At 37.4% G+C, this 23,054-nt stretch overlaps 1 protein-coding gene across 3 annotated transcripts in view; it reads left to right on the top strand.

Moving 5' to 3' along the window:
* MACROD2 (mono-ADP ribosylhydrolase 2) overlaps positions 1-23,054 on the top strand; it is a 1,339,842-nt gene that overhangs the window by 274,416 nt on the left and 1,042,372 nt on the right. For all 3 annotated transcript variants that reach the window (XM_070732607.1, XM_070732608.1, XM_070732606.1), the window contains one exon: positions 2,135-2,251. In XM_070732607.1, coding sequence (XP_070588708.1) covers positions 2,135-2,251 — 117 coding nt within the window. The remainder of the gene's footprint in view (positions 1-2,134; positions 2,252-23,054) is intronic.

Here is a 23,054-nt window from a genome sequence, read left to right as displayed (position 1 = left end):
TTCACTGGTCATAAGACTACTGGTATTTGGAAAAGGAAATGCCTATTTCACAGAGGTCGAAAACAATTATTTCTAGTACATTTTTAAATGAACGGAAGGCTTGAATTAATTAAGTCAACTAGTTGGGAATCCTTGTTGTATAGGAAAATGATAGTTGCCTTACCTTATAAAGACTGAGATAGAAATGTCATGATTTGACTGCAACTTTATAAAATGGCTTTTGTCCAAAGAAATCAATCTTCTTGTCTCAATATGCTATAGGAAACACAAAATTTAAGGTGATAAATGAAGTAAACCAATTAATCCCATCTCTGTTACATGGATCCAGTTTGAAACAGATTTATTGAATGGATGTAGCAGCCCAGAATTACAAACTCAATGTGAGAGTTCACAAGATGGATTGTGATTTCCTTTGTTTATGTAAATATTTGTAGTATTAGAGATTAAATTTGGATCACACCATATTCTACTACTTTTTGTCCCTTTCTGTAATTTCAACATAAGAAACGAACATATGGTGACTACAGTATTTTTGTAATAAATTGTAACATTGCCATTAGTGTAGTGATTAGCAATATTTGCAGTTATTTTTATTGGTTTTAGATACTTATTTTAATTGATATTGCATCTCTAATTGTGGAAAAATATTTCTCCTATTTCTTATTAATAGGTTAAATCTCTCCTCCCTTCTGCTGTTTTTTTTTCAGTGACAGTTTGCACTAGGAATTTTTTAATTTTGGCTGATACTACAGTTGAAAACATTATGATTTAAATTATTAGATGTTTGAATATTGCAGGAATAAAGAGATAATGTGACAGTGACATTGTTTTATATAAAAGATTTTATTATGTGGCAAGTAACAGGCAATTTAGAGGAATGTTTTTATTTATTTAATTCAAACATTTAATATTCTACCCACTTACCCAGAGGGATTAGATAGATCCACAAAGTAATATTAAATCAAACTTTAATCTTCAGACTGAGTTTTTAATAATAACAAACACATTTTTCTTTTCGCTTGGTAAATAAATTAATAATCAGTCACATTAACATGACAGAAATGTAATGTGATTGGGGTGGGGGTTTTGTTTTGTATATATTATCAGTATCTTCCTGGGCATGTGTGTATCCATATCTTGCAAGTAAAGTCTGTTTTGGGGTACATAGTATCAATTTTGGACCATATTTGGGTATCTATCAACTTTGCTATTATCAAGGATGTATCACTGTTTGAAATGAAATTGGAAAGGTTTTCTCTTTTCCCCTTCCTTGAACAGGAGAAAAAGTCTTAGCTTGGTCAACCATGCTTCCCCTGGCCCAACAGAATATCATTTACATCTGAGAGATGTTCCTATTGTATTAATCCATAGCAGATAGATCCTGGTTGGCTTTTGGGCTACAATTTTATCAGAACTTCAAACAAAAGGCAATGTCTTGTAGAGCAGCGAAGGGTTCAAAGAGAGGCAGAGACAACGTAGGATTGAACGAAGCGAACTTTATTATCCAAGAGTGAATGCATCAAAACCTATTTTCCAGCGAACTTTCTCATAGGAATGTTATCTCTATGCTACTTCAGCTATGTACATGCACAGTTTTACATGATGTGGTATCTAGTATACAATGAATAGTATGGCATTCATAATGTTGCAAATGCAAAGACAAACTCTAGGGAACTTTAAGGAGTACAGTATCTTGGCATTAGGCAAAGAATGTGCTTTGATGCTGCTAGCCGGCACATCCTGTTACATTTTGCTACAGGCTAAAATTTCCCCAGGTTTGAACTTTCCCAGGTTTTCCAGGCCTACCTAGAAGCTCCATGATGTAACGCCTGAGCAAACCCCATGCTAACATATGCTAACAGCATAATGTGAACTGAGCATCCATATGTGGTTTCGTGTCCTATCTGGGCTTGCCCAACCATGCAACCTTTGACCTATACAAGGAATACTACAATGCCTTTTCTCTCCTCTCTCTTTGGAATAAGGAAACCAAAGACAACTCTCAAACATTTCCCCTGATTTTCCCCAAACAGGTTTGGATTTAGAAGCACACCTATTATTATTATTACAGTTATTGGAAGTTGTGAAAGCAATGAAAAGGTTTGTTTAATTGAAAAATGTTTTCTTTGTTTAGTGGATGGATGTATACATAGAGCTGCCGGTCCTTGTCTAGTTGCTGAATGTCGCAGTCTGAGCGGCTGTGAAACCGGGCAAGCCAAAATCACTTGTGGTTATGACCTACCAGCAAAATGTGAGTAAACTATTTCATTTCTTTTTAAAGAATCAGGTGGAATTATATATCTGTATTTACATCTATATATTTATATTGAATTTGCAACAGACTAATGTAATGAAGCATTCATGAAGTTAGCAAAATTAACTCTGGTTTACAATGACTTTTGCCCTTTGAAAAATGGGAATATTTTAAAAGCTTATTTTCTGCTAAATAATTGGATGCATCCTGCTTACTTTGGGAAGTAGGATGGGTCACAGATTTATGCCTATGAAAAAGCCTTCTAGCATCTTAAGAGAATAAACATTTTAATTTTGACTGCATGGCTATAGTGATGGTGGTTTCACCAGAAGATTGCCCGGGAGGCATCGGATAGTTGAAATGTGTTCTTTTATCTTAGAGGTATAGCACATAAAACTTGATATTCCCATGTAATGTCACACAGAACTAACCAAAGATTTGTTTTACTTATTAAAAGGTTATATTCTATTTTATCCTGTCCTTATTACAGAGCACCTATGTAGCCTCCCATCTTCAAAGCTCCTTAATCTTTAGCTGGCCTCCTCTTTGGCTAGCGTAGTTGAAACATTATTCTGTTGGCCTTGGCCAAATCAAATGAGATGAGGTCATTGAAAACAGGTATGATTAATTCCACTTTGGAGTCTCTGTAAGTTGTTCAGAAAGATAAAAGATGATGCTGTATGTTTGCTGATTTCGAAGGGGTCTGCCTGCTGTTGTGACTGGAAGAAGAGGCATAAAGTCTTTCTTTGTTCTTATTAAAAAATGTATTTGTTAGTGTCTTATATTCTTTAATATTTATTGAGGTGTCCCCCCCATTGATGTCTTATGTACTAGTGTGTGTTATTTTCTCATTCTGCCTTTAAATAAAGCCTTTATTGATTTGATCATTCCTTCTGAATGCAAAAGTCCCTGTGATTGAATCCCGCTGAGCTGAGCACAGACCAATAGAGATATGCATGGCTTCTGACCTGATATAGATTCCTTGGGAGTAGATTCATTTTAAGTGAAAAAGATTAAAGTGATGTATGTTGTTTCAGCTCTTGGGTGTAGATTGATTGGCAAATACTATGAGGACTTTGTCACATCTAAGCATTCAATGGAATACTGCTTTCAATATTAGACTGTTTTTCTCAAAACCTTGAATTGACAACAGTCCCATTATATTAAAATGAAGAGATGGTTATCTTCTTTTCCTCGTTACATAATAGTGAAACCATTCTTGGGAAAGTAAACACTGAAATAGTAATATGCAGCTTGTCTGCATAATAACAGTTATTAAAAAGTAGGCTGTATTTTATTATTATTATTTATTATTATTTATTAGATTTGTATGCTGCCCCTCTCCGTAGATTCGGGGCGGCTCACAACAACAATAAAACAATGTATAACAAATCTAATAATTTAAAATCACTAAAAAACCCTTATTAAAAAGCAAAAAAACATACACACAAACATACCATGCATAAACTGTATAGGCCCGGGGGAGGTGTCTCTATTCCCCCAAGCCTGACGGCAGAGGTGGGTTTTAAGAAGTTTACAAAAGGCAAGAAGGGTGGGGGCAATTCTAATCTCTGAGGGTCGGGGCCACCACAGAGAAGGCTCTTCCCCTGGGTCCTGCCAAACGGCATTGTTTAGTCTATGGGCCCGGAGAAGGCCAACTCTGTGGGACCTAACCAGTCGCTGGGATTCGTGCGGCAGAAGGTGGTCCCGGAGATATAGTTTATACTGTAAACTCGCTGAATGATTTGGACCTTCAGGGTCATTTATTTTTATTTTTTATTGTTTTTTAATCTTTAAACATCATACTATTTTAATACAGATCCACATCCAATTTCATGCATTGTTATTGTTTGTTAATATACAATATTTTGCATATTTACAGTATCATATCATTGTCTTCATTTCACAATGTCTCACAGTCTCTCCTTTTTCTCTTGGTCTAATCATACCATTTAGTCCATATTTCATAGTATTCCAAATTATTTTGTCCTTTGAGTTCCATTGTCAACATATCCATCTTGGCATACCTATATATTTTGTCCATCAATACGTTTTCCGGTGGAGATTTGTTGTCCTTCCAATATTGGGCGTATTCAATTCTTGCTACAGTTATAATGTTAAGTATTGTACATTTTTAAGATGCTGTTTTCTTATTATTCCCAACAAGAAATATTCTGGGGTATATTCTATTGTTCTTTCTGTGATTAGTTGTAACCAATGATGACTAATAGCATCTTGCTATTAGACAAAATTGGATCAATTGGATCATTTCTATATACAGTGATCCCCCGTTTATTGCGTCCCCAACCATTGCGAACAGGGTACTTCGCTATTTTTCAACTCGGAAGTCAAAAATACCATCTACGCATGCGTGCCGGGCACGCATGCGTAGATGGCAGCGGCTTCCCTGGGTCTTCCCCCTCTTGCTGGCGTCAGCGAGGAGTTTCCCCACCGCCCACGCAAACTCCTCGCTGCCGCCCGCCCTTCGCCCGCCCACGCCGTTCATTCTCGCCGCTTTTGAGCTGAGTCCGGGAGCGAATTCGCTCCCGGACTCAGCTCAAAAGCGCCGATAGCAAGCGGCAAGGAACGGCTTGTCTCGGCGCTTTCGAGCTGAGTCCGGTCAGCTCGAAAGCGCCGAGACAAGCCGTTCCTTGCCGCTTGCTATCGGCGGTTTTGAGCTGAGTCCGGAAGCGAATTCGCTCCCGGACTCAGCTCGAAAGCGCCGAGAGCCAGCGCCCCCCGGACCCCCAACCCGGGTTTGGGGGGCTGCTAGGAAGCCCTCCATGCCGGCGGCAAACAGCCGCCCCGCCCCCAATCTTCGGCTCCTCGCTAGCGCTGTGGGAGTAAAAACGCCATCTGCACATGCGCAGATGGTGTTTTTACTTCCGCAGCGCTACTTCGCGAAAACCCGCTCGTTGCGGGGGGTCCTGGAACGGAACCCTCGCAACGAGCGGGGGTCTACTGTAGTTCAAAATTGTGAGGTGTGCTGCTGTGTTCCACAGGTTGCAAATTTCTGTTCTGTGCTTTTAATTAAAATTTAATACTTTTATATGTACTAAATATAACAAACATTTAATCAAAATTAAATCTGATCTATTCACTACTCCAGGTTGTCTGTACTGTAAAATCAATTTCAGTCCAAGAAAAGGCCCATGGTACAATTGAAGGAACATTGTATCTCAACCTGTGCAAAAGTTTAAATTTAAATTAAGATGCTGTGCTTCAATTTTTTAATTAAAAAATTATGTAATCCCATTCCTTCAGGAATGAATGCATACCCCTAAATTCTAACCAAAAGGAGGTTGGGTTACTCTGTTTCACTTTGAAGGCTACCTTGAATTGTCCCAATAGGTGAAGGAAGCTTTTGTGTATAAGCAGAAGCCTCTTCCAAAGAATAAAACTATAGCTCAAAGCTGAGAAGTGATAGAAAGTGTCAATAAGAGGCAAATCATGCTACCTTCCTGCCATGAAGCAACTCACATAGGTAAATTATAGGCATCTTATAGATCTAAGTATAAGAATATTCTTTGCCTTCCTATTAAAGTTGAAAACTTTTTCATAGCTTTCCTTAAGCTCAGCACCCTTTTTCAGTTTGATTCACTTAGAAAAAGAAACCCTCAGGATCTTCAAAACCCAGGATCGTTGGGACAGTAAGCTCTTATTTCCCAAACAGAAAAGGAAGCTGCTTTGTGAAATGTCCAAAATACTCTTTTCTCTCATCCAATATTTCATCCCTTCTCTGGCCTCCTGCAGAGATTCTGAATTATTTTGCCTGTTGTATAAATACGGATGCATATGTTAGGGCAATAGTGGGTTCTAAAACCCTTGACTACTGGTTTATTCGTGGACTTGCTCATGCGTGTGATGCTTCTGCACATGCACAGAAACATCCTGGGTAGGTGGGCGGAGCCTCCCACTGCCGGTGCTACCAGTTCTAAGAACCGGTCTGAATCGGGAGCAACCCACCGCTGAGCTAAGGGCATATACAAAGCTCTGCATCTCTTATTTAAGAAACCATTAATTTTAGGCATTACACGTATTTCTTTGAAGTATCCTCTGAAATAAAAAGCTCCCAGAGCAGCTAATACTGATCTATAAAGTATCTTTAGTATAGTAAAAATGGAATACAAAAGGAAAGAGATTGGGCCGAAGGAAAGGAAGCAAGGCTGCACATTCTGCTATCTATTCTTTATTGCTAAAATGGCGTTGTAGGATAGAAAAGATTTTGGAAGAGGAGTAAAAAAAGCCTCGTGGATTTTCCTTTCTTTCGATTTTCCATGTCTCCTCAATTAACTGGATAGAAAGGCTAAACATTAAAACAGGAGGGGAGAAGAACCCAAGTAAACAATTGGATGAAAACAAGGTTTGAAGATTATTACTAGAGATTCTGGGGAGCCTCAATCAGATTTTTAGTCAGGAATGAACAGATAATGCTTTTCCCAAAGTGTAAAAAAGTAGAACAGTGTCCAATTTCTCCTCTTTAAGTAGGTCTACCAAGAAAGATAGAATAAGGACAACCAAATTCTTGCTTCTTTAGTTTTTGAAGGATTTAACCATGTTTTTCCTAAAAGTAGAAGAACAGAAAAAAATCCATATAGTAGTAGTAATAATATGGAGGCACCTGATTTTTGAATACTAGAAAGAAATGCAGTGAGCAGACAGAAAATAAGCAATGATACATGAACAACAGATTTATTTATTATTTATTTATTAATTGCATTTGTATGCCACCCTTCTCCGAGGCCTCGGGGCGGCTCACAACATGTCAAAAACAATATATTATATTCATATCTATTCATATCTAAAAATCCAATTAATAACTAAAAAACTTTAAAAAACCTAATAAGATTTAAAATCATTCATTACCATTCACACAGCAAAACATACTACACTTGTTGGCCAGGGTCTAATGGCCCCAAGCCTGGTGGCATAAATAGGTCTATAAGCTTTTATGGAAGGCGAGGAGGGTGGGGGCACTGCGAATCTCCAGGGGGAGCTGATTCCAGAGGGCTGGGGCCTTCATGGAGAAGGCTCTTTTCTAGGTCCCGCCAAATGTCTAGTTGACGGGACCAGAAGAAGGCCGACAAATGGTTATCTAGTCTCTTCTTGAAAACTTCCAGTGTTGGAGCATTTACAACTTCTGGAGGCAAGTTGTTCTACTGATTAATTGTTCTAATTAATCTGTTCCAATTCATTTTCTAAATCCACTCTGTTCTGGTTTCTATCTATCTGCACTTAATTTTTAAAAATAATTTAATAAAATTAAAATCACAGTCAGCTCAGCCACACAAATTAACAACCTCTGAATTATATATGCACAAATTTCCGGTAATCATAGGATAATTGAAAGCCATAATCTTTTGTACTTTTAATTTCAAAGAAAGTGTAGACTTGTAGAAGATTATTCTACTCTTGAGAAAGATAGTCCTTTGAAAATCCATGGGGGGAAATAATAATTAATTTTCATGAGAGATTGATTGCTTAGGGTTAGACTTTAGTCTCTCATAGTCATGATACTTTCCAGATATTATGCTCTGCTTGTTTTTATGAATTCAATCTATTAAAGTTGGTTACCAAAGAGAATTTAGGTTATAAAGGAGCTTTTCTGATTATATCCCTTTCTTGAAGGTAGTTATTTTTTTAATTTAATTTCATCTGAGATAAACTATAACATAATATCAATCTAAAACTAAGCAAAAGAATTGAAAACTGCTTCTCTTCTTTTCTTCCCCAAACTCCCTAATATGTACATGGGACCTCAAAGTACAGGATTACTTTGATTATTGTGAAGATTTACTGAATAAGACTATATTTTCTTTGTCTTCTTTATTTAATGGAATAAAGTGTTAAACCAAACTTAAGACCATTTCATGATCACAGTAGGAATTTAATGCTGCTAATGTTATTTTGATCTATTCTTACACATCATGGTTTGCTGGATGTAATAAAGTAGGCCATCTATTCATCCGAGATACAGAAGATGATAGTTTTCTTTAAATGAACATAATTGGACACAAAGGATTTGAACAATTATATGCTTGTAGCATAGATCTTTTCCTGGGTAAAGTGTTGAAGGAACTGGTGGCTTATCAGAACTAGACACCTTGAATAAATTTGATTTTTTTTAAAAATTACCAATCAATTTTAGTCCTGGTTTTGGTTCTGAAACTGCCCTGATCATGCTATAGTTTCTCCTGCCCCACAGAGAGAAAGAGATAGATAGATAGAGAGAGAGAGAGGTGATGGGCAATACAATCATGTTAATTTTCATGGACTCTTAAGAAGCTTGTGATTCTATTCATCATTTCTTTCACCTGGAAGATTATCTGTGCTGAGGATGGATGGAACAATTTTGTGGTGGTTCTGATCAGATCATTTCTTAAACATTGTAACAGAGGGCCTCTTATCTTCTCCTTGGTGGATTATTCACATAGTAAGATACTAAGATTATATGCAGGAAGTTACTTTTCCCACTCAGAGAGGTCATTTGGCGATTACATCATCCATATGTAGCTCTGTCTCTGTCCTTTAGATAAGGCAAGATAGTGGAAATGCTGAATCAGTTCCTGGCCATGTTAATGAGCTCTTAATGATTTATCTGCTTAACTGAGTGGTATTCAGCACCATTGAGAAGAGATGTCTCCTCTCTCCCCCCCCCTCCTTCCTCTCCCTCTCCCTCCCTATCTCCCTTCCTCCTGTGTGTGTATATATATATATATTTGTTTTCGTAGATTTTCATGGGCATAGGTATGTAGGTCTTGGCATATTCAGGTCTTTTTCTGTGTAAGGTTAATAGAATCCTGGTGACGTTTCAATGAGGTCCCACTCGATATCTTCAGGATGATAGTTTTGGCTTTGTGCTCAGGTGAACAAAGCATGGTCTGAGCTGCCATCCCTCTATAAATACTGGTGGGTGGGTGTGGACTGCTGGCTCAACTGCTGCAAGCAGGTTGGTTGGCTGTGTTGAAACATCCTGATTAGTTGGTAGGATAATACCTTGATAATTGATGCAGTTGATGTATGCAGTTTAGTTGATGTTTGCAGATTAGGGGTGACATCCTGAGTAGTTGTTGCATATATATATTACTCATGCACACCACCAGTTATAGTATTATTTAAATACAATTGCTATGGTAGTCCACTCCATCTTGTTTTTAAGCTTACCATATGTAATCATTCATTCACTATACTATTTGATGATGAGGTGTAGTAAGCATCTATCCAGAAACAGGCTTTTTCAATTGTAGCCCCTATGTAGAAAGCTCCCCAAGAACCATATGCCCGGCTCTTGTTTTATTCTTTTGTTTTTAACATTAGGCAAAGGAATACTTAATTTTCCATGCATTTTAATAAATGCATGGAAGGGGTGGAGTCATGGTGAGTGGGCGAAGGAGAGCAGGGCTTTGTTCTCCGAATCTGAATTCCTGGAGATCAGAGGCCTGTGTCAGGCTGCATCAACTCCAGAGGGGTAAATGAACAAGTAAAGCACCCTGCGAACATCAAGGCAAAAAGCAGTCACCAGATACAAAGGGGAAATTTTGCAACTCTGAAGTGGGAAGTGCGGTTATCACCATGATGGCAGCTTTAGTGTTGTGACAGCTCAAGCAATAGAAGGAGATGTGAGATCTAATACATTTTTGAGACATCAGCAAGTAGAAAATAGCAATAGCAACAGCATTTAGACTTATATACCGCTTCATAGTGCTTTCACAGCCCTCTCTAAGCAGTTTACAGAATCAGCATATTGTCCCCAGCAATCTGGGTCTTCCTTTTACCCACCTCAGAAGAATGGAAGGCTGAATTAACCTTGGCCTGGTGGTGAGAGCTAACAGTTAACTGAAGTAGCCTGCAGTGCTGCACTTTAAACACTGTGCCATCCCGGCTCGCATGTTAGACGGACTTAATTTGATTTGATAATACTGTATAAGAATTTACAAGGTACATGAATTGGGCTCAAAGAAGAGGGATAAATCCCACAAAGACAGCAGCTACCTGGCGGTGTGAGAAATTGGAGCTAGGAGGATATTGCGGAAGGGTGCGCAAAAAGTTGCTGGAAGAGAGACGTGATCAAAAGAAATTATCTGCGAACGTGCGAAGGAATAAAGGACAAACAAGGAAACAGCAATACAAAGGGACCTTTGATATATGGTGAAGGAAACCGGAAGTGCAGCAGTGTTGCTTGCCATCCCTAGCTACCGCTCTAGATGCCGCAGCAAGAAATCTCGCGTTGATGTCTTTGCAGCAGCGAGATTTGTGTAAAAATTGTCGTTTCTTTGCTTCTGATCATATATTACAAATATTATTTAAGTAAAGATAATTGAACTTGAAACTTTAACCATAACAGAATAGTAACCATATAAAGTTGATAAACTAAGCTAATAAATTATTAGAAGACTTTGTAATAATATAAAGACTGCTAGCATATAAATACTTGAATTGTTGATTTCAGAATCTATATTAATGAGATCTGTGATTAATGAGTAGAACCATATCTATCATTCTATATAATTTTATTTAACTTTATCACCAATTAACTCTTAGATAAAACAAATAGAAGAATTAGAAACTTTATATTTAAACTTTTATAAGTAATCTTATAAAATTGTAAATTTTGATATCAATGTAATATAATGTGATAGATTGATATGTATGCATAGCAATTTTATGCTGATAACACAGAAATGTAAAATGTAATTATGCTTACATGTTTCGTTTTTGTTTCTTTTGTTTTCTTATTGTTTTAAAAACTGAATAAACTTTTTTTTAAAAAAATACATTAAGTTTTTAAAACGTTGTTTGTAAACTTTCTATATGGCCTCTGCTTGACTTGGTTTTGACCCTGTATTCAATTTTAGTATATATTTATAATTATTTTAGATTTTTGTGATTTTAGTCACCCTGGGAAAACCTGCATTTGAAGTGAAGCATGAATTTGTTTTAAAGTAAACAAATAAATTGCACACTATGGAAATGTATTAATGTAGCCTCTGCCCTTTAGGAAATTTGTTTGGATATAAACTCACATTTCAGATAAACTTAATGTAGATCAATCCAATGTGATAATGTAACTATGCTCTCCAAGGTAATTCATGATGTAATGCAAGTACAGTACTTAGAAGCTATATTGGCATCATTCACAGTGGAAATAAACAAACTGGTTAATTAAAGTTTTCTTCAGAGATTAGGAAGTATTCTGTTGTGTATGCATAATAATCTGGTTTTATTTTAAAAATTAGATTTGAAGCCATTAGTAAAGGATAATTTTTAAAAGTTTGTTTGGATTACTTAGAATATTATAATTGAATAAAATGATAGTACATATACTCAGCACATTTTATACATATGGGACAATAAAGTATTTTAAATTATGCATGTTTTTCTTTTAATATAAAATCATGAAACCATTCTTTTCAAGGAGGCACGGCTATAAAGTTACTTGCTAATGGAGTAATATATGATGTTCATTTGCATGTACATCTCTCTCTCTCACACACATGCACACTCTCACACACACATGGATATCTGTTTTGGATGCATAAATATATGTTTGTATGCCTGTGTATGTGACCCTCCAACTCTTTACGAAAAAGCATAGGGTATATTGTACAGCTGATTTCATATAGTTATTTTTTTTAAAAAATTAACAACTGAATATGACACATAGCTGAGGAAGTTAGCAGTTCAGATCTCCCACTTGGAAGTCACTTAAGAGGTGTTAGCTTCTATTTTAGTAATTCCTCGACTCAGCTGTTCAATTCTGTTATTGGGATAACTCTTTCTTACAAGGGTATCATAAGGGTTCCTCAGATAATATATGAGAATGATCGTTTTGGATTGTTCATTATTATTCTTAGCCAATCAATACTCTGCAGAAACGCTTCTTGTGAGGGAAAAAGCACTGATTGCTTCCCCTTACTGAAAAGGCTTGAAATTTTAAAGATACTTGATTTGTAGTAGTAAAGATGTTCTGAATCCTTTACTGAAACATCCCAAGGGAGAGAATATGAACAATGCAATCCATAAGGATACTGGACAGCTCCCATCTCTATCATCAGTTTCTATTGAAAAGACTTACTGAATTAATGTCACTACTAAGGGGTGTCAGTTTTTCTGGAATATAAATATATATCTTTGCCTTTAGAGATTCTCTTCTGAAAATATTTAACAAGAACGTGACTTAAAACTTAATTTATATGCAGAAGCATAAATCAAAGTTGGTATCCTTAGGCAGCTGATACCTTGCTTTCTTATCAGTGCAAGAGCAACAACATAGTTGTAGCCAATAAGTGTCACCTGAAGGGAAGTGCACCTGTGCATCTGCATTGGCACTGGAATATTATTACCATCAGAAGGATACAGAAGTAAATCTAAGACTGTGCCGAGCTACTTTTCTATATGCCACACTGATGATTTAGAATGTCAGCCCAATAAACAGGTGAAAACCAAGATCACATTCAGATGATATTTATATTTGGGTCTTGTTGACAACATCTGTCGAATAGACTCTGTGATTTAAGGTTGGGCCTTTCTACATATGTTTTTCTCTCATTGCTGCACTGTCTAGGTATCTCTTGGCTGATCTTCCATAGAACGTTTAAAGTGTAGTTGGACTCAATGTTCCCTATATTTTTTTTTCAGTGTGGGCGGAAAAGTATAGTGTCTGCGCGGCTGTCCCCTTAGCACTGGGCGGCAAATAAATAAATAAATAAATAAATAAATAAATAAATAAATAAATAAATAAATAAGGGAAAAAATCCCTTCTTTTTTTATTAAAAGAAATTAATAATTTTAAAAAACCAAATTCTATTACTATTAAAACTAAAACAACCAGCAAAACCAAAAACATAACTATTAATAAAAACAGGTGAGGGCTGGGGGTTTTATTCTCTGTTATTATTTAAGTGCTTTTACCATATGCTTTAAATCAAGAGTCACTTCTCTCTCTCTTTCTCTCTCTTTCCTGTCATTCTCTGCCTCAATCATTTTCTCATTTCTCTTTTTTCTCCCCTTTTTTCTATCATTTCTCTCTCTCTCTCTTCCTTCTACTCTTCTCTCTCTTGCTTTCTTTGTCTCTCTCTCTCTTGCTTTCTTCCTCTCTCTCACTCTCTTCCTTCCTCTCTCCTCTCTCTTTTTCTCACTTTCTCTCTCTTGTTTTCTTTCTCTCTCTCTTGCTTTATCTCTCTCACTCTCTCTCTCTTGTCTTCTTTCTCACACTCTTTCTCTCTCTTGTTCTCTCTCTCTTGTTATCTCTTTCTCCCCCCTCTTTCTCTCTCTCTCTCTTTCTCACTTTCTCTCTATCTTGCTCTGTCTGTTGCTCTCACTCTCTCCCGTTCTCTCTCTGTTCTTCGTTCTCCGTTCCCCTCTCGCAGTCCCTTCGCCGAGAGCGCTTTTGTCCCAGGCTCTCAGCGAGGGGGCTGCAGGAGAGGCGGGGCAGGCGTTCTCACAGCAGAGACCGGCGAAGGTGATTTTCAATGTCTGGTACACGGATGCGCGCGCTCCCCATCACCGGCGAAGATTTTTCTTTTTTTGAATGTTCCGAGTGGGCTGGCAGGGGGCTGGGGGGGTGGGAGCGGCCATGCCTCCTTGCGTACCCTTGGAAAAGGGTGCGCAGGGGGGTGTTTTTGGGTGCGCACACGCAGGCGCGCGCAGCTTAGAGGGAACACTGGTTGGACTTCAGACCCTGGAATGGGGTAATAATTTTATCAGTAAGTGTCAATGTAATATATGGGCTTTGGGGGGTATTTTGATGTGAATGTCGTAAACTGCTGGTGTATCATTTTGTAGTAGGGTTGTATTCAAAAACTACAGCTAAATAAATCTGCAGAATACAGTTTGTAGAATGGTTACTCAGCAGCCACAGAAAAATATAAAACTGCCTTTCATTTTCTCATCTAGTCCAGCATCATCAATAGTGGCTGGCAGGCAGAAGTTTTATAGTTATACCTGGAGATGCCAAAGCTTAAACCTTGGGCATCCAGGTGTACAAAGAAGAATTCAAATTTTTTGAAATATGTAGGACTGCTAGTGTTTAAAAGATTGAATTATGATGTTTCAAGAAAGAGGAAGTGATCCAGAAAGAAAAATCAAAGGAAAAGGAGTCTCTGAGGTTTTTACTCTACTAATCATAGCTGACTTTAGTGGGACGTGCACATCTCTATTTCTTTAAACTATTGAGTTAGCACTGTCTGAAGACATTTCCATGGTCATGTCACTACCATGGCATGTGTCAGCTCAAAGTGTATGGTCAGAATGCTGTTACCTTCCCACCGAAGTTATACCAATTTACCTGCTTGCATTTACATGCTTTCAAATTGCTAGGCTAGCAGAAGCTGGGGCTAGTGATGGAAGCTCACTCTGTCATGCGGTGATAGGACGAACTGCCGGAGTATCGATCTTCTGCATCATCTTTTAAACCACTGACCCATTGCACCTCTGAGAAAAAAAAAGAGAAATAAAAGAAAAAGAGTATGCAGGACAATAAACAAATATCAGCTTTTTTTCCTTATAGATCTCAACTCTATTTTTGTTTCACATAAGGAGTAATTATGCATTTTACCATTCACTAATTGGTTAAAGCATATCAACGTGCATTAGCGTTCTTACATGCTGAAGTAGTCTAGTTATATGACCCTAAATTGTCTCCCAAAACATGAGGCCACAATAGAAAAAGGAGCATGAAGAGAGGGCAGAATTAGTAGTCTGCAAGTACAGTAAAGCAAAGAGAACTGATACCTTATATCAGTGTTTCCCAACCTTGGGAACTTGAAGATATCTGGACTTCAACCCCCAAAATTCCCCAGCCAGCATTTGGGAGTTCTGGGAGTTGAAGTCCAGATATCTTCAAGTTCCCAAGGTTGGGAAACACTGCCTTATATTACATTTTCTAAAATATCACAGCAAAACAGCAGGTAAAAGTTGGATCTTAGAAGCCAGAGTAAAATAACATAATGTTTTGTGCTAGGGTCTGTTTGTTTGTTTGTTTGTTTCTTTCTTTCTTTTGGTGCTTTTGAATTGGTCTGACATCTTGGTGACTACCTTCCAGTTTTCTTGGCAAGGTTTGCCAATGCTTGTTTCCTAGAACTGAGAGAGAGCGACTAGACCAAGCTCACCCAGCTGATGTGCCTCAGTTGGCACTAGACGTCGAATGCCTTGACCACTACACCAAACTGGCTCAATAGCTTGGGCTAATTATCACCCATTATTAGGATATTCTTAATAAACCAGTCTTAAAAGGAAGAACTGCTATCACTGCGTAAACATTGCTTTGCTTCCAATTGCCCACATTTTTTAAAGTAGTAAGCAATCCTCCCTTAAAAGGCATTTCAAAGGAAAAATATTCATATATATAAAATATTTTTTTAAAGGAATGAGTTCTTTGCTGTTATTTTAGAAGACTCAAAATTCTTTGATAGCGTGATTGATAGGATATTAAATATAAAATGTTAGAAACCATACGAGCAGCCTTTTTTTACATTAACAATCAATGCATTATTCCATGGCTGCATATGCAATAATTTAGAAGCAGAAGAACAACTCTGGGTTTAAGGGAAGCTGACGTTTAAGGAAATACAACATTGGTTTTTAGATACTGCTTAGCCAAATGAGTTCACTCTCAGGAATTTTTGTGACTGTAAGATTATTGTCTGGGTTGTAACTCTCTGGGATAATGTGCATGCAATGAGATGGACTTTCTCCTTACTGTAAAGCTTTCACAATCCTCTTTCAAAGGAGGAATGGAGAGGGAAGGTAGAAAACAACGAATAATTAATTTCCTAACATTTGCAATTGGTTACCACAAATAGACGTGTAGATTAATTTGCGCTAATAACTGGCCTATCTACCAGTGCTTCCCATGTGATGGTTCCCTCCTCTCTTAGAATTGGAGGTTGAAAATGAAAGAGTGTTCTATATGATTTTAAGTAGGATTTAAGTAGGAACTAAGACTCTTATAGAGGTTTGTGGGAAACTTTACCATATTACACTTGACAAAGTTTAAACACTTAGGTCAATATATCTGATTAAAATCTCGGTGGTGATAAAATTGGGGGGAAAAAAGAACATTTAGCATTTTAAAAGCTAGAAGACATCAGACTTAGTCAAAGTCTAGGTAAGTTTTATACTCTTGTTTTCTCTGAATGAAAATAACAAAATAGTTGGATACTTTTGTTGTCAATATGGTATTGGAAATTCATGGCTCTATAATTCTTAATTTTTTAACTTTAATTTCAAATATTATAAACTATAAATTTTCCATTGAGGCCTGACCTTATGATGTAATAAATGGTAAGAATTTTGATTTTTTAAAATCTAGATTGCTTGAGGAATGTAATATCAGTCATATCAAATCATTCTTGTTTTTTTCTCTGCCTTGATTAATAGAAAAATGTATAATATTTCTCATCTTACGTTAAATATTTCAACCTGTGCTGGATGACTGAAGATGCAAAATAAGTAACCACACCACAAAACACAACTGCTCTGTGCCTACCTTTGGATGTTACTTGTACAGAATAAGAATAGATCCAACATATATTGGAATGTGTGAACAGAAGCACCAATTTTAAAACATCTACTATAAAATACTGTAAAAGAGTTTTGGAAACTGACTTGGTTATTCAGTGCAATTAAAATCACTGTGAATATATGAAATGTGATCTCTGCGTTTGCAATTAACCTGGGACTTATTAACAGCTGCAGAATTAATTAATGTTTTGTGATATGGTGTTTGCCTTTGAGGAATGGCCATTGAATTTGTACAAATATATCATGAAAAATATCAGAGAGAAAAATGAAAATATGTTTCCATTTTTCCACAAATGACTAGTGTTTATATGGCTATTTTTCTAAATATACCGTATTATCTTAGTTGACAGAAATAAAAATTGTTAATTAAAATGCCCTTTTGCAATCTAAATCTTTGCAATTACTTGCTTTTCCAATTTTACAAAGAGTCCTACCTTTTAGCTTCATTAGCTTGAAATTTTGAGAGTTGGAGTCCAACACATATAGAACTCAAGACTAGGGGAAGCTGTTAAAAGTTTGTTGAGATTAATGAGATCTATCAAATTCACATTTAGCCTGGTGATGTGCCAATCTCTATCCCTTTATCTTTCCAACCTGCTTCTATGAGTTTATTATTATTGGAATAAAATAAAATACTTTCTACCATTAGATGTGTCCAAACCTTGGCTCACAGGTCACATGCAACTTTGGACAGCTAATAATGCAGCCCCACAAGATCATGTGGTTTATTTACATTTGTATTATATATTTTATATGTGGCCCAAGACAATCCCTTTTTATTCAGCCTAAAGCAAGCTTAAAGGTTGAACAGCTGAGCTCTAGCACGCATGCATGCGCTCCTACCACTGACCAACTGATTTTTGGGTATCTGCTGTGCAAACATGGAGGGTGGAGTGCATATGGCCTGTTTTTGGTTGCAGGAGGCTGTAGGGAGGCCTACTAGGCCCAAAACTGGGCGGAGGGTCACGTGTGCATGCGCTAAGGGTTGGAGAAGCACAGAGATGTCATACATGCGTGCACGGGGGGTTGAGGTGCACGAGAAGGTGGTGGCACTCCAGCTCCAGCGGTCCTTGGAAGAAGCCGATTATCTAGGTCCCCGACAGTCAGGTTTCAGGCCCGGTTACAGCACGGAAACCGCTTTGGTCGCGTTGATGGATGACCTCTGGCGGGCCCGGGACAGGGGTTTATCCTCTGTCCTGGTGCTCCTCGATCTCTCAGCGGCTTTCGATACCATCGATCATGGTATCCTTCTGCGCCGGTTGGAGGGGTTGGGGGTGGGAGGCACTGTTCTCCAGTGGTTCTCCTCCTACCTCTCTGACCAGTCGCAGTCGGTGTTAGTGGGGGGTCAGAGGTCGGCTCCGAGGTCTCTCCCTTGTGGGGTGCCTCAGGGGTCGGTCCTCTCCCCCTTGCTATTTAACATCTACATGAAACCGCTGGGTGAGATCATCCAAGGACATGGGGTGAGGTATCATCAATATGCCGATGATACCCAGCTTTACATCTCCACCCCATGCCCAGTCAACGAAGCGGTGGAAATGATGTGCCGGTGCCTGGAGGCTGTTGGGCCCTGGATGGGTGCCAACAGACTCAAACTCAACCCGGATAAGACGGAGTGGCTGTGGGTTCTGCCTCCCAAGGACAATTCCATCTGTCCGTCCATCACCCTGGGGGGGGATTATTGACCCCCTCAGAGAGGGTCCGCAACTTGGGCGTCCTCCTCGATCCACAGCTCACATTAGAAAACCATCTCTCAGCTGTGGCGAGGGGGGCGTTTGCCCAGGTTCGCCTGGTGCACCAGTTGCGGCCCTATCTGGACCGGGACTCATTGCTCACAGTCACTCATGCCCTCATCACCTCGAGGTTCGACTACTGTAATGCTCTCTACATGGGGCTACCTTTGAAAAGTGTTCGGAAACTTCAGATCGTGCAGAATGCAGCTGCGAGAGCAGTCATGGGCTTACCTAGGTATGCCCATGTTTCACCATCACTCCGCAGTCTGCATTGGCTGCCGATCAATTTCCGGTCACAATTCAAAGTGTTGGTTATGACCTTTAAAGCCCTTCATGGCATCGGACCAGAATATCTCCGAGACCGCCTCCTGCCGCACGAATCCCAGTGACCGATTAGTTCCCACAGAGTGGGCCTTCTCCGGGTCCCGTCAACTAAACAATGCCGGTTGGCGGGTCCCAGGGGAAGAGCCTTCTCTGTGGCGGCACCGGCTCTCTGGAACCAACTCCCCCCGGAGATTAGAACTGCCCCTACTCTTCCTGCCTTCCGAAAACTCCTTAAGACCCACCTTTGCCGTCAGGCATGGGGAAACTAAACATCTCCCCTGGGCACGTTAATTTATATATGGTATGCTTGTGTGTGTGTTTGTTATTACATGGGGTTTTTCTTAAATCGTTAAATATTTTAATTAATTGGATTGTTGTGACTGTTTTGCTTGTTGTGAGCCGCCCCGAGTCTTCGGAGAGGGGCAGCATACAAGTCCAACTAATAAATAAATAAATAAATAAATAAATAAATAAATAAATAAATAAATAAATAAATAAATAAATAAATAAATAAATAAATAAATAAATAAATAAATAAATAAATAAATAAATAAATAAATAAGGGTGCCAGCACTCATGCATTCTGTAGCGTGTGTTAGTGCATGCTTTCAGCACGCAACGAGAAAAAGGTTAGCCATCATTACTCTAAATCATGGTGGTCAAACTTGCAGCATTGTGTTGCTATCATGTGACATGTCGTGACTTTTTTCCCCTTTGTGGAGTGGGGGGATAGGCTTGTGTGTAAAGCATCTGGCCCATAGGCCACCAGTTTGATACCCTTTTAAATGATTGCGTTTTAATGTCATATGTGAACTTGTCTAATTAGTCAAGAAATCATAAAAAAGGATAATGACTTTGAGCGATATATGAACTGATAAATAAATTTTCAACTTTTCTGTGTTCTTGAAGCAGAGCAAGTTATGGTTCTATTAATACTTTCTTAGCATGAAAAGCAGCAAAACAAGGCATGCCTAAAAATCTTTTGGGTCTTTAAATATTTCAATTTATTGTACCCTTCAATGCCTGTATAATTTAATTAATTATACATTATACATATACCCATCAATGCCTGTATAATTTAATTTAATTAAAAAGCTGGTTTAAATGTAACCTTTCCAATTTGCCTACGTTGGGAAGGATTCTCCCCATCCTCCCAATTTTGCAAGAGAAATACAATTTATTCCTAAATTTGTCTGCTGTTTTGTAAGCGAGTTTTAATTCTTGATATCTAAATTGCTGTTCCTGGTTTTTTTAAGATATTACTCTAAGATCTCACAATATCAGATTTACTGTACTTATCGTGCATTTATTTGAATATATTCATATAAACATAAATTTAGTGCTTTTCTAATCCCCGTTCTGCAAAAGTGATTTAGATGACTGGGCTACATTTAATATGCTGTGGATAGAAACAATACATTAATTCATAGAAATTCTAATTTGTGGTGCAGTATAACTAATGATTGATATATTTAATGAAGAAATTAATTCCTTGCTATTACCACCCTTTTGGGAGACATAAGGCAGTTTAAATATTCTTCTCTGAAAGTGAACAATCTGATAAAGCTTTTGCTATTCTACTGTTAAAATTTGGAATATGTAAATTTAATTTACTGTTTATGTTCTTTAAACATTTGGTCTATAAAATCACAACAATGGGCATCAATTAATGTTAGCCATGCTGTTAGTTTAATGTGTAGTGGGAAATTACGACTTAAACTTTGGATTGAACCCATCAATTAATTTTACACAGGCTGCCAAATGGTAAGCACTTTGTAATTACTTACCTGAATTGAAACTGAACCAGAAACCTGTAATTGAAAGATTCTATAGTTGACCCATTACTAATCCAGTCTCACCTGCATGTCTTTATTGCCTTAAATACTAAGAGAATCACATTAGACACAGGTGTGCCATGCCAGATTGTGATTTGTAGAAGCACAGTGCTCTTGATGAAATGAAAATATTGATTTGTAAGCTATCTTTTTGTTTCCAGAATGTGCATGAAAAGACCAAAGCAAGCAAGGGGGGGAAAAAAAAAAGCTTTGGTAGTTTATGTTTCATAATTTGAAATTGGGGAAATAATGAACATCTGAATAAGTGAAATTTGGTCAAAACGTAACATACAAGAGATGTAAGTTATACTGTATTTTCCAGTGAACATGCTTCATACTATTGTTTAAATGTATAATTTTAAATTGCAGCCCATATGGGAAAAAATAGGAATTATTAGTTATAAATAAGGTAAGAAACAATTCAGATCTCAGTAGGAACAGGTATCAGGATTTTGAAAAGGTAGATAGAAAGTATAATTGCCATATTTTATTCTCAAGCCATGCAGTAAATAGTTCATGTTAATCTTCAGCTGGGCTGTATTTATTCTGTATCCGATTTCTTCCAAAATGTTTTTTTTTATTTAAAAAAACCACAGCCTATAAATGTGAATAGATTTATGTATCAACCAAGCAATCAAGGAAACAAAAGAATTTCTGCAAAGGAGGGGGATATATAATGTTTATTTTGCATTAGCAAACCCACAATTAACGAGCAAAATGCAAAATATATTTTTGCCAGTTACCTACATTGAACTACTGGTGAAATAAAATACTTTTTCATAAAGAAAACTGAGTTGCTTTGCACTGCAAGGCTCAAAGGCCCTTTAAATTATCTTATACTTTTAAAACAGTAAGTCTGTCTCCACTCATCACTCAGAATTTTTTTACCCCAGTACAAAACTTTGAAGTATTAAAATAATGGAACTTTTAGAAATGAATAATGAGTGATGAGATTCATTCTTGATAGGATATTTGTTTGGAATTATTTTTAATTCTTATTAAGAAAATAAAATATGAATGTAAAAGACTTTTTAAATAATAGGCTTATATTTTGTTTTATATAGGTAAATTCTACATTTTGAAAGGGATATTTAGTAAGAAAGGAAGATTGAATGGAGACACAATAGTTAAGTTCAGATATATAAAGGCAAAATAAAAGTAGAAATGACAGGTATACGTTGCAACTATCTAGATTTCATTTAATTAAACATAAAGAAAAACTCCTTGCTGATAAGATCTGTGCAGCTGTGGAAATCCAATACTTCAATAATTGACAATGGAATCGCCATTTCTGTGGCTTTGTAAGAAAAGATGGTATTATTGGTTTTTCTGCACATTGCAGAATGTTTGCCTGGATGGTTGTTGTGATTTCTGATTCCAGACTTGAATAAGTTTGTGTTTTATAATTATTACATTTGGAAGTGTTGCTATATTAGTACAAAAATAATTGTTTAAACATGCTAGCTGTATTATTATATTTGTTTCCAAATTTCTATGCTTATATATTAATAATAATAATAATAATAATAATAATAATAATAATTTATTAGATTTGTATGCTGCCCCTCTCCGTGGACTCGGAGTGGCTCACAACAAATAATACAATATAACAAATCTAATATTAAAAACATCACATCTAAAACCCCACATTAAAATCATACAACACAATCATTCCATGCATTGACTATATATACCTGGCAGTATCTTACTTCCCCCATGCCTGGCGACATAGGTGGGACTTTAACAACTTACGAAAGGTAAGGAGGGTGGAGGTGGTTCTAATCTCTGGGGGAAGTTGATTCCAAAGGGCCGGAGCCGCCAAAGAGAAGGCTCTCCCCCTGGGGCTCACCAGCTGACATTATATAATAACTATATTTATTATCAAAGTTGCATTTCTTTTAGGGTTCTGGGTTTTGTAACTTTGGACATTGTGTGATGAGTTGATCAATGAAAGAAAAGAAAAGGACAAGCTTTGCTCTTCCACTTATTGCATTTGTTAGGTGAGGTAAAATAGGTGTTTCTGAAAAATTGCCTGATATCAAAGGCAAACATGAGATATAAATGGAATCAGAAATTTTTGACCCAAACTGGAGGGATTATAGTTGCTTTAAAATGTCATATCTTGTTTGAAATTTGTTTTTCCTGAAGCCCAAATTTTGTTTTGCTTTTGGAGAATTTTGCTTATAGATAAATAGATAATAGCATCATACTTCCTTTTTGCCTCTAGTCTCCTCCAGGGGCCATCCAGGCAGTTGCTATAGACAACAAACTATTCTCTATGCTTCCTCCCATATTTGGGTATATCAGGGTGATTTGACAGGGAAAAAAACATATACAGTGATCCCCCGCTCGTTGCGAGGGTTCCGTTCCAGGACCCCCCGCAACGAG

Source organism: Erythrolamprus reginae, chromosome 1 (assembly GCF_031021105.1).
Source record: "Erythrolamprus reginae isolate rEryReg1 chromosome 1, rEryReg1.hap1, whole genome shotgun sequence".
Classification (NCBI taxonomy): domain Eukaryota; kingdom Metazoa; phylum Chordata; class Lepidosauria; order Squamata; family Dipsadidae; genus Erythrolamprus; species Erythrolamprus reginae.
The sequence above is the reverse complement of the archived record's forward strand: the minus strand, read 5'-3'. Positions and strand labels throughout refer to the sequence as shown.